Genomic DNA, 13,325 nt, shown 5'->3' with positions numbered 1-13,325 from the left:
GCTTAAAACCCACCATTTGGCAAAAAACATTGATTCCAGTAGCTCATCGCAACTGGGGACCTTGAGGGTTGATGAGATGTGGAGAAATTGAGAAGTCCAAGGTTGCAGTGAGAGCTCATTTCCTTCCCTTCAATAAATGTCTATGGGGCATGGGTGGAATGATGCAGTGTGTTCAGTGACCATAACTGGAGGCTTTACAGCTGCACTGTGCTGGGATCAGCACAGTTGTTCTGACTCATATTGAAGCAAATAAACATATTCACAGTCAAGAATACACTGATCGCACCATTCACCAGGGTCTGACGCAATGGTCATCAGCAACTGCTGATATCCACACAGCTTTTGCTTAATGCCAATCTTGTGCAGAGAATCAATTTCCTGTATGGGCCACGGAGGCTTTCCAGTAATTTGTGTCTTGTCGGTGGTTTTGTAATCTGTACATTTTGTGCCCAGGTTTTTACAATGAAGCTGTGAAATGTGTGAGTGTGCATGCATGCATATGGGTATGGGTATATTTTTCAAAAACTGGTCACACACACACACACACACACACACACACACACACACATTTGCATACTTCACACACTCACAGGACCTAACACAGACATAAGTTTCAGAGCTGTCTCCTCACATTTTTCCACCCTCAGATATCATACCAATATTCATGCATGCAGAGACGCACTTGGCACACTGAGCTAAGCACCTCTGTGCGCTGCCAAATGGGGCTGAGAGATATGATTCAACTGTGGTAAGCAAGATGTGGATCTGTCATCCAATTTTCGCCCACCTTCTGCATGTGCAAAGCGACCAAGAGCTGTTGACTTGCCAAATGACCAGGGACACGGCTTTTACGGCCCATTCATTCACAGTCGCATCTGATTTTTTTTTTCCAAATCATAATATCCTCTGAATTCGTAATCCTCTCCATTTTTTTTTTTTACTTAACTAAGCATGGGTTTGTTTACCTTTTGATTGCACAGTTTAATCAAAGCAACTGTAGGAGCTGTTTAGAGAAATGGCAGGTACCATAAAGAAAAAAAACATTTCCCACACGGCTTGAGTTTTCTCCCTTTTGTGCCTGCCAAAAGGTATCCTCGGTTGCCCCCTAATGTTTTGGCAGAGCACTGTTAATTATATTATAAAGAGTCGGTCATGACAAACATTCCCCCGCTAAAAAGTTTGTTTGAATATTTAATTTGTCCCCGAGCACAGAGTAATTACTGCCAGCGCTGTTTGAAATTGAATCAGGTGCTCAGTGTGAAAGTGTAATATCTCAGAGAGAAGAATTTATGTGGTTAACTTTTGTTTCTGTTCTGGAAAACCTCGTAGTGTGAGGAAACCCGAAAGCCACAATTCTTACATGTTGATGTACAACCTCTTGTGTGATTGAGCCGTAATAGGGCTAACACTATAAAAGCAATGAAATTACTTGTGCCGTGCATGTTTTAACTTTTCGAATAAATCCCTGCAGTGCGCAACATCATTTTTTCTTCAGGTCACTAAAAGTGGAAGCGGAACTGAAAATGTAAAATCTGCACACACCATACTCATCTGGCTCCGTGAGCTGGAATTCATAGGAAAGCTGTGACATCACTGCAGACCTTGACACTCTGATCAGCTACGGCACATTCAAGCTATGATAAAAACGCAGGAGACAGCAGTTAGATTTCTGTAAGTGCTTAAAGACAGAATTGACAGTCTGTTGCCGCTGCCAGATGAAATGATGTATGCTCAGTGGCTCTGACAGACGCTTACAGATATCTGTTACACAGGAATCATTTCCAGAAAAGCCTGAATAATGACTTTATGAATTGCAGTGATTAATTGAAGCCATTAAAAACAGAGATATATAGTCACTTGTTTGTGAAAATCCTGGCGCCGCTTTATGTCAAAATTATGTAATGGTTAAACGTATTTCAGCTTGTCTGATCTGAGCGAACTGAAATAGACGCTCAGTCAGAAGAGCTGCCACGTGCCGTCAAAGAGATGTTATTTCAAAGGGTTTCGTTTCCTTCTTCTCCAATCTACACGCCATTAATTTCATGTCATCTCATCTATATGTAATTCCATCAGTCCCGTAACCCAGTACAATCTAAATGCTGCCAGAGCACAATCCTGATGGTAATCACATTATCATTGTTTTTAATGGATCTGTTACTCAAACCCTGTTTTTTGTAGGCCTGTTCAATGGGCCCTCAGCACAGCAAGCCTTGACGATAATTAAAGACAATCTTTGAATTCTAATACCTCAGAGATGATGGTCATTGGTTGTGGTGATGCTCGGGATGTGACGGCATGAAGCCGTAAAACACGGGTTTGCACATGCAAAACCACAGAGAGCCTTCAACGGTCGCAAATCTGTGAAGCTCAAAATGGCCAACTCCTGCTTCCTGCACGTCATTTCCTATTAAGCGAGAGGATGATTATGAAATGAATTTGAAGCCAGAACCAACCTAATGGACCCCATCAAAAAGAAAACTGTTATGCATAAGATAAAAAGAGACAAGAGAAAGAGGCGAACGCAACAATAACAGCTTGTGATTTGTCTTTCTACACCTGCCCACATGCAAGATCGGGGTCAATAAGCAATGTATGGCTGATTATTCATACGTGCTTGTGATTGCAGCGGCTCCATAAAGACAACAGCCTCTCCTCTGTGAATGCTTTTATAACACAAGTCGGTTATTCAATATAAACAAAGGCGGCGGATCACTGTAAAGCAAGCATGTAAACGGCGTTGCCCACACAATGAATGCTTTAAAGGGAATGAATTCGCTGTGAAAACGCTGGCAAACTGTGGCGCCGTTAGCGATTAGGCGGCGCATTTTCATAGCCGCAAGTGGCTCTGACTGTGTTAACACGAGTGTGTGATTGGCTAATGAGCCGATCACGACGCTACCACCCTGACCTCGTTCATCAAACGGAGCAGAGATTGAGTGGTGTGTCGCGCTGCACAGCCGAAGGTCATTGAGATGCGAGTCAACTGTGGCCATCTTAATTCTCTGTATAAATGAACAAGTCAATTCCCAGTAGGGCACAACTATGTGATTACATGTTTAAAAAAATGAGATGCAGGATTTTTTGCAGGAGTGCTTTTGACATCAGATAAATTACACCTAATGATGTATGTCTCTTTGTGGATCCAGAGTGAAAACTGTGCTGACAAATTCCCCCATGAAACCCTTTAACTGAGATGATGAATATGTTTATTTCCTGATTACAATGAGATTGTGTCTGCCTGCGCTTATTTATGTATCCATTACGCTTTTTATGGCCCAGGTATTCCAGGCAAATTCATTTCCCCTCGAGGGAGCCGGGGCTGCCCTGTCAAATGCGCGCAGATGAATAGTTGAGTGGCAAGTGATGTTGACGAACAGCGGGTAGGGGAGGTGTCGCGAAAGAAATGATCCAAGACGCTTCAAGCACAGAACTCCGATTCTATTGCTGGGGACGCAAATTAATAAGCGATGGCTTGTTTCATTGCTTGTTTTTGTTTAGCCGATATGAGTTGATTTTAATCAGTTGTGCTTCTTTTTTGCAAAGCAATTAAATGTGCTCTCTCTTAAGGACGGGTTTGATCAAATGGGATTTGTTTATTGACAGCAAGCGGGAAGCAGAGACACGGATCTAGAAGTTTTAAGGCAGACAGACTGCTTGGCCCATCAGCTTTTCCTCGCTCCGCTAACTGCACGTGGCAGTTTTGGAGTCTTGATCAGAGGGGATCAAAGTCATATGTCAGGCTTCCCATTCCTTGTGAACTTGCTCCTTCACCTTATCCATAGCATCCACTTTTCAAGACTACAAAGGCAGCATGCTGGCAGGGGGTCAAGAGAAATTCTTCACAACAGACCCTCCAAGGCCTTGAAGATATTGAAGAAACTGTGTACATCAGAACCATAAAGCGCCTTTTGCCTTACAGTATGATCCAAATCATTAAAGCAGTTTACCAGTTTCTCATTGTTCCACTCAATAACAACTCTGAGCCGCTTAAAAGCAGCAACAGCAGCAAGTTCTCGTCAGCGAATGCTATTAATTTGCTCATTGAATTTCCATCCAAGACAGACACTTCAGACTCTGAGAATCTGAACAACTAGAGTTTGCACCTGCGGTGTTAGAGGGAAAGCAATCAGCTGCTACCTATGAAACTCAAACACAGGGCTGGACCGTATTTTATTATAAACGTTTCTCACTTGCTCGCTGGTTGTCTTGTTCACATGCACAAATGTGCATCTTCAAGCTGGATTCGAGCTAAACTGATAAGATGCTTCCATTCATTTCAACAGTTTGTATTTTTATATTCTGATGTGTTGCACATTTTTAAGCAGCTGTCAGGCACAATCTCCAGTTTTACAGAGTGGGAAATGCAAAGCGTTAGGCTAATGCCGTGATATTAATGAGATCTTGGTGTTTGAAGAATGTAGGTCAGATACTGGGAATTTGTGTTTAGAGATTCGCTGTCTTTTCTGTTTCTAACGCAGCAGTGTTTGAATTCCTCATGACCCTCGGATGTGATATTAAATGATGGCTTTTGCGTCGTTTCAAAAATCTGTTCTCGATCTGAATATCGCAACATATCAAAAAAACTGTTTATTTGTTTAAACCGGTCACGCAGGCGAACAAACGATCATTCGTGCTGTGCTCCACAACATGAAAAAGCTATGCAAATGGAACAATGGGCACACTAGTAGAGGTTGGAAGGCCTGAATGATGTGACTCCAGGAAGATTCCACATTTAAGCACCTGCACCGCTGCTCTATCTTTTATACCCCCCCGTCTTTGCAAATGTGTTTTATTCCACTTCTGTGTCTCATTACACAAGAACAGCACTACCAGCTGAGTGAGGCAGATGTTCTATTGTAGAGCACGGCAACTCCTCAAGTGGCTAGCATCCATCTGAGTGCCTCTGTTACAGCTGGCAGCCCCAGCTGAACCGGGACAATCCATCTCGATGAGGAGAATAGGTCTAGAGTGGGGAAGATGGCGCACGGGAAGGGTTTCGCTGAACAGAATGTGGCAACAGGCTGCCCTGCTGCTGTTCCCAAGGGAAGACGACACGCTGCAGATGGGAGGCAGTAGAGAGTTCAGGTCAGGGGGCTCGGATATTACTGACATTGCTGACACACAACGGCAACCAAGCCATTTCGCCAGCACTGAAATGCAAATAAGGAAGCTGGCTTACTGCGTAGCCCCTGCAGCTAAAGGCTGCTAATGGAAGCATGGCGGCAGGAGAAAGGGAGGGAGGGAGAATACGGGGCAGCTGGTGGCGAGTATCCAGTCGGACTGTGTTGGCTTTTGTAGTTGGTAATAAATGCCAGCGGACAGCAGATGCTGCAGGGAAAGCTGAGATCTATCACTACAGCCCAAAGCCATGGTCACCATGCCATGTGTTGAGACATGCCCTCCCCCAAACCTTTTCCCCAGCAGCCTCTGAAGCTGTCCTAAGTAACAAACTCAACAACGCCTAAACTTTAAAAGCTCCTTCAAGAAGTAAATAAGCATAGAAATGTCTTCACTCTGAAGGGCTCAAGAAAACATTTGGTCCCAGCAAGAATAGAAATACATGGCGCAAATATGCCCACGCACACATCAGTTACTGTCGGGGGGGGGGGCAGTATAATAGGAGACATGAAATGTAGCACAAGTTAACATATTATGCTTGTTCTTGTACGTTTAATAAACATTTTGGCAAACTCCACAACATTTGTGGTAATCACGATTTAATTTGTCGCGCTGAACTGTGCCATTATTCATTTGGAGCATTTGTAGTCGTCTGGCTTTTACTGCCCAGATGTGACCCCTCCTGCTCCAGCCACATTACGCTGGCTGATCACGCTCGGCTCGCTAATCACCGCGCAGAGGAAAAAAAAACAAAAAAACCTCCTCTTGTGGTTTTCTAACATACTAGAGATGAGAGGTCAGTGCTGTCATCATGTGAAATGACAGAAAATGCACTCGGCTGCGGGCATGACGGATTGATTGATTCAAAAACGGTGGGGTGATCCGTTGTCTAACTGACACCAATTACAGTTAGGTCCACTGCAGGCTGTCACAGCCACAGGCGGCTGACTCAAGGACCCAGGGCTTCACGCTCAAGGATGTTGGGAATCATCACTTACAGGATGACCTGCAATTCTCCAAGAGGGTGGAAAGAGGCAAAAAAAAAAAAAAAAAAAAAAAAATCAGACTGGAGCTGTTGCCACCAAGTGATGTGGATGGGCTTTGATAGTCTGACGTGACAAGGATGCACAAATGCATCTCTGCCCAAATAAGCCTGTTTATGCTCACACCCAGGCTGTAATACTAGGCTCGGGTCTTCAGATCACTTTTTTTATGACTCAGACTAATGGCAATTTTAGCTCAGCCTTGCCAGCTTCAGTCATTACTGGAAACCATTACTCTACCAACAGCTATATATAGAAAATAATGGTCCTCTAGCTTCTATTTATTTACAAGTTCGACATAGTACATATTCCCACATGTCTGTTCACGCTTCAACATTACCTCCACCAAGGGCGTTATCTTTTCAGTCTGGATTGTCGGCTTGTTTTTCTGTCAGAAGGATTCCGGAAAAACCACCGACCTGATTTTCCACCCTTGTTGGAAGGGTGAAACACGGGCCAAGGAAGAGCCCATTAAATATTGGAGTGGAGCAGAATCATGGGGTGGATACACAAATTATTTTTCACTTTCGTCAACACTGCGAGATGTTGGCTGGCCCTGGCGGGATAAATGCCATACATCTTGAGATCCGGTAGATGGTAGTGAAATTCAAGAGTAACGAAGCATAGCTAATTGTAGGAGACCAGGGTCCCATTCCCCTGTTTTTCTCAGCACGCTGTGTTTTGAAAGTCTAACCTGCTGCCTTGACCGTGGAATGGGAACGCGTTGTTTTCACGCCTTGATGAGGCAGAACGTGACGCTGACACGTGATGACACCGGTGGATCTGTTACAAGCATTAGCGTGATATCGCGCTGCCTGCTCACACCTCCACCTTTCTTCCTGTCTCTTTTCCTCTCAACAGGTTCGCTATCTCATCTGCTCTGAGTGGTCCACAGCGAGCTGGCTGTCACATGTCATATGATGGAGGTTATGGAACGTAATGCACAAAATCTACCAGCTCGCTTTCTGCTTGCAAAATATGGCACCAGAGAAAATTATCATTGGCACTGAGACAAATGTAAATCTAAAACTTTAGTCATTGTGTTATACACAAAATAACAAATAGAGCCCATAACTCTGGAGAGGGTGCAGAGAGGCCTGGACCGCTTATATAATAGCTTCTAATGTCTGTGTGAGCTTAAAACTCCCATGCATTGCCTTAGCAACAACTACTGCCCATTCGTTTCTATACATATCACAATATGATCAACACGAGGAAAGGCTGCAAAACTGCAAGATGTAATGTAGCAACAGAGGGGAACATTTATCACAAAACGGGTGCTTCCCACTTTTAAATTTCCATTGCGATAACTGAAAACAACAATAATGCTTTGGAAAGTGCTGATGCTAACTGCATCGAGAGCTTTCAAGCATGGCACCCGTGTGTGTCCGTGCATTGCACAGTGACACGGGAAGCTGGCAGCAGCACCTGTACTGCAGCAGCGTGTGCTGCAGCAACCGAAACACGCTATCCACAAACTCACCAGCACTAATTAATCTCTGTTGGTTTCAGCTGCAAATGTCTATATGAACTCAGTTTGCAGATAATGACCACACTCACTCAAAATCTGTGGACAAAATGTGTTTTCCACACACACATACTCAGTGTCTTCTCATCCCCCGCTAGTGAGGGCGACAGTTAACTAGCAACAGTCTGCATCGCGGTAGCTGTGCTTGTACCAATTAAGTGAAATTAGCAAACTAAAACAGCTTCACAGAAGGCTCATTTTTTCATTTTACAGGGTCACAAAATTGTACAAACTTTCGGGCTTATAGCTGAATTAGTAACTTAACAGACTTTTCCCAACTTAAAACCAGGGTTTCGCTTAGCAGCTGGGAGTTAGGGTCAGGGTAGTGGGGTGGCACCTGGGGTGACCAATCGCACTTCAGGGGTGGCCCATGCCACCTCAGGCCACCTGAGCTCACACACCTGCCTTTAGCATGATCCCAATTTGGAAATGCAGGAAGCTGCTGCTGCAGTTCTTCAAAGACTGTTATATTGAGCGTCCGTTAGAAGCTGGGCAACAGGAGTTACAGCATATTTGCTTTACTAACGGCAGTGAAGTGATTATCTGTGACATATGGCTGCACCAGTGGCTGACGGTCAGTTCAGATAAGTAAACTGAGTGAATATCTAGTACAATCATGTAGCAGCCACTCATGTATGTAAAGCTGTTCTGAGCATACATGCAGCTTATTTAGATTTGCTATTCCATTAACAGTGTATATGATGCACATCAGGGAAACAATTTTTGTAGAGGGTTTTTTTTTTTAATCAGTATTCATATTAGAACAGAATAAACCCTGAATATTGTCATTTTAAGTAACAGTGAATCCATGATAATGTCCTGTATAGGGAATTGCATTCTACACCTTACTGTATTCGCAGTTTTAGAAGATTAATGTATTATCTCTCCCTCCCTCTGACTTTATGTTTGGCCTTTATAGTTGATTAAATATGCAAGCCCTGTCCTTGCGGCTCTTACAGCTTCAGAGGACTGGATGATTTTGTGACTTTAAATAAAGTTAACACTCGAAAAATTGGTTCTTAATGCCTGGATTATTTGGAAAGATTCAAGAGAAAGGAATTAATGAACTTTCATTACTTGGAATTACTATCTAATATTTTGGCCACACTTTGCCAGCATCTTTTGAAGAACTTGTTTTTTAATTAAAGCACATTATGGATATTCATTAGAGTAAAATCAATCAAACTCAAGTCCTCTTCAAAGGCTCCTGCCTGACTTGGTTGTATCTGTGTTTCCTCCATTTGTTCCTGTCACATTTCTGTGTCTTAGGCTCAGTTTGTCTGACAAAGAAGCTCATTGCGGGAATTTCCTGATCTTGTTTCCTTTATGCCTTCAGTGTAAAACAAGATTCATTTTTGTTTGTCATTTCTTTTAATTTTTCATTGTGTTTGACAGTAGATTAGCTCTGCATTAAAACAAATCTCCAGGATGTCGTGTACTGCATACTTCTAACAATATTATTTTATCCACTGCGATCCAATGCTGCAAATCCAGCATTGTTACATACTAATAATTTGACGTTTATTGTGCATCATAGATTCTATGTGCATATTGACTTGAGAAAGTGGGCAATGCGGTTACATTTGTGTGTAAAGCAACAGGAAAGAATTTTCACCACTGTAGCCAGCCCGGCTCCCCACAGAAATTCACAATGACTAATTTTATAAGTGCTTTGGAAGGCGCCAAATGTCTTTGCGATGTTTACTCAGAAGCTGTATTTATTTGGGTCCTTGAGTGGGTCACCGGCAGGCCGAGCAACACACACCCAGCCTTGTGCCGATGCCAGCGCTGATGGTAGAGGGCAGGCGGAGACGGAGACGTTTATGTGTGCTGATGGAGAGCTGATGCCAGGTGTCGTGGCCAATTGGGAGCAAAGGGTCTTTCGAGGACAGAAACGCCTCAGCCTGTCCGTCTGTCTGAGGAGGGCTGACAATGCCCGACTCACCTGACAGGGGCACGGAGTCTTTGGGAAAGCTCAGGTTGTCCTCGGCCACCCAGGAGAAGCTCCAGTACCCTCTAGGAACGTCGGCGGCGGTCCTGCCCGCCGGTTGTTCATCTGCAAAAAAACAACAAATCCACATCTTACTTCCAGAGTACATTTCACACTGACGTAAGTGATCAAACCACATTCTAACATCCAAATGTTATAATGAAATGTAAAATACGGTGTGGTATTTCACCTTATTGCTCAAAATTTTATACAAAAAACATGAATAAATTCTGCACAAGTCGATGAAGCATCTCGAGCATTGGTGCTGCAGATTAATAGCTGTACTGTGACACAGTAAACTTGAGTCATGGTTTAAAAAAAGTGCAAGCGCGCCCCTATGAATTGGTTATTGGATATCGATGGGCTGCATAATTACCTGAGGACAGGGTTTGTCTGATTTTGTTTGACACTGTTCTCACCTTCTAAACTCAGACTAATTATCACAAGATCGAACACGAGTCTCTTACTGTAAAGTAGATGCAACGACTTTCTCTAATACTTCTGCACCCCCAACTCGCCATACTGCCAACACGCACACACACATGCGCACGCACACATCTCTCTCACTTTGTCCTTAGTCTGTGGATAATTAGCACACAGTCACAGACCAATACACCACTGCCGAGGAAGCAGACTCCTGCATAAATCCTGCAGTCATTTCAAATGAGCCTTAAAGAGCGATTAATCGTAAATTCTGCCTTTCATGGCGCTGAACAGAGCACATTCTGGTTTGGGCCAAATAAGACACACACTGTTCAAAGTTTACTCTTCCTTGACATGACTTCCACTCACACATACAGCAGATGACCTGAAGGGGATTTTTGTTTTTTTTCTTCAAGGGCCCTCTCCATTGATCCATGTCAGCATGAATTATGCTAATGCTACATTTGTAACACTAGGTATTGCAATACTGTTAATAAGACATACAGTTTAGCAGTGTTAATTTGCAAGGTCTTAATCTTCATTTTCTGCTCTCGGCTACTAATTCACTTCTTGAGATGCTTATGTCTGTTTTCCCACAGCTGAGCAGAGATCATCGGTGTGCTGACCTTCCTCAGATATGCAAACGCTCTTGCAGTAACAAGCCTGTAGGCCTGATAAGTCAACTTGTACAAATGATACGTGTCAATTTTACACTCTTATACCATGGCCTGGGTGAACCCTCATTTCTGATTGGCTGCAGGGTGTCCATTAATTCCCAATAATGACCACCTGCTAAGTAGTCCCAGTGAAACTGTCTGTTCGCCGTTCTAAATGAACGTGCCGCCTGGGACGCAGTCAAAGCCTCCCTTTACAATTTATCGCAACACGTTAACAAGCTAACATCTAATTACAACAATGAGCGACTTCAGCATTTCTTTTAACCCGTTTGGAGAACATGACTACTTTGATAGCTGGGAGGCGGCTGAAGAAAGAGAAATTGAAAAGAAAAGGGAAAAAAAGGCACAAGGAGTTAACACTGGCAGAATGAAATCAAATGGAAGATGAAAAAATTACATCAACACACAAAAAAATCCACCAAACAATAAGGGATTTCTTGCCCAAAAACGAATAGACTCCTTTGAAAACTACACCTCCGATGCTCTGATTGAGCAACTGTCCAGTCCATCACGGCAGGGCAGGAGAACGGCATTGGCAGTCAATTAACTTAACTGTCTTTTAACTGAATTCAATGTCATGACTGACACCTGGTTCAAGACCGGCAGTGCTGATATGTTTAAAGCTGTACTTAAGCATTGCAGGAAGATCAGTAAAGATACCAGCCTACACCTGTCAGACCTTGAAAAGAAATCTGAATATCTCCTCACAACACAGAGCGTCGTCCCTCAGCGCCCGGTGACTGCAACACACGAGCTGATCACTGGCCGGATAGCCAGCTAGCCTTGTTGTTAAGCTTAAATTCAAATCAAATAACATTTACTGTTTGTCAACCATATTCAACGTTGGTAATAACTGAGGTTCGTCCTATTTCCTGGAGTGGTGTAATATGCTTCCATTGGAGTAATGGCTTCTGAAAAATGCATGAAAATTAAGTTAAGTTTTATTCTTTGGCATGTGACCATGGTATAGGCAAGATAATGGCCTTTGAGGTGTTCATTATCAGGAATTAATGGACTCCACGGGGGCAAGGCTCTGGCCTCCACGTCGTCCATTAATTTCTGATAATGGACATCTTCCCTTACTTGTAGTGCTTAACATGTTCACACAGCAGTTGTCCTGCTGCAGATACCAAATCAAAAGCCAGATAAGAGTCAGGAGTTGCTGTCTGAGTGGCGGAGTTGGCCTGGGCCAGGATTAGGCAGTTTCTTTTCACAGGTGGACGTCACGGCACGCTGTTGTGAAGCTGCCTGCGTCCCGTTCAGAGAGCACGGTTTGGGGTCAACAGCTGTTGGTACAGGGGAACTTGGCTTGCTGATTGGACGCTGCACGAGCTGGCAGGCTGCTGCTCGTGCTGGTCGCTGTAGCTGCTGACAGGCTGCAGAGCTGCTGGGCGAGCAGACTGGCTGGCTGACTTACCACGTGTTGTGAGAGGTAGACTGACTGACAGATGGGGGTGGACAAGCTATCTGTCTGAATTGGCTGTTATAGGAGTGGCACTCGTGGCTGTTTGTGGGCCAGGTTGGCATCATGTCCTGATATTTTATAATTTTGACTTGTACTCTATACAGGTAGAAAAGTAGAGCAGTTCAATAATTAATACATTCAACTCAAATTCAGTTATTGGTTATATGCAACTCCAAATAAAATATAACATATATTACGTCAGATTCAGGATATATTGCATTCCAGCTGCATAGTATGTGGATTTTGTGTCTATTTGTGCCCGGGCATATACTAGATTAGCATGAATTTCTCCAGCGTGAGGTGATTGGACATACTCAGCCGCCCCAAAATGCATTGCATCTCTTCAGACTGTCCAGTGGTGGACTGCGAGGCACTCAGTTCTAGCACCACATTGTATATAGTATTTTTTCTATTTCTTTCTTTTTTTTTTTCCTCATACGCTATTTCATCACTAAAGTCTGAGAATTTTTGAGCCGAGAAATCAACTGTGTAAATTTTGAATACTGGCAGTTTTACAAATATTGATGGTGAATCCAAAATGTGCTCCAACATTTTTGGAGTTGAGAAGCAGCATAGGTGCCTGGGGGTGGCCAGCCAGTCACACTCACACACACAGTCCCACGGACCACTGCAGCATCTCCAAGATAAAATAAAAACTATTAATCCCACGCCAGGGAAATTAAATTGTTACATGCAGCAAAAAATAAAAGATAAACATAGGGAGACCAATAAAAAAGGTATACAGAACACTAGAATAATAATAGAATAGACAATTCTGTCTACTGTGTCAGATTTATTCTCTTTAGTTTACATTATTATAACAGTTAAGTGCTGCTTCAGGTAAACTACAAGATAACATACATAACCGGAGATATACACTGACAGTAGCTGCTAACATTCTCTGATCCATCTTTGATCGAAAGAGTTATTTTACCATGATTCTTTATTATTCTTTCAATCAAACATGAAGCACAAATGATAGTTTGTTTGTTTTTTAGATAGTTCATCAAGTTTTTTTTCCCATTTTTCTCTTAAATTTGTCTTAAAATAACAGTGGAAAATATTACATTGAGTAGAAGAG

The 13,325-nt window shown here is 43.1% G+C and overlaps 1 protein-coding gene across 1 annotated transcript in view; it reads right to left on the bottom strand.

Moving 5' to 3' along the window:
* Positions 1–13,325, bottom strand: part of alk (ALK receptor tyrosine kinase) — a 298,244-nt gene that overhangs the window by 167,196 nt on the left and 117,723 nt on the right. Inside the window, exon 2 of the mRNA XM_041954075.1 lies at positions 9,635–9,745. Coding sequence (XP_041810009.1) covers positions 9,635–9,745 — 111 coding nt within the window. The remainder of the gene's footprint in view (positions 1–9,634; positions 9,746–13,325) is intronic.

The sequence above is a fragment of the Chelmon rostratus genome, chromosome 15, assembly GCF_017976325.1.
Source record: "Chelmon rostratus isolate fCheRos1 chromosome 15, fCheRos1.pri, whole genome shotgun sequence".
Taxonomy (NCBI): domain Eukaryota; kingdom Metazoa; phylum Chordata; class Actinopteri; order Chaetodontiformes; family Chaetodontidae; genus Chelmon; species Chelmon rostratus.
Note: the sequence above shows the minus strand (reverse complement) of the source record. Positions and strands in the feature narration are given on the sequence as shown.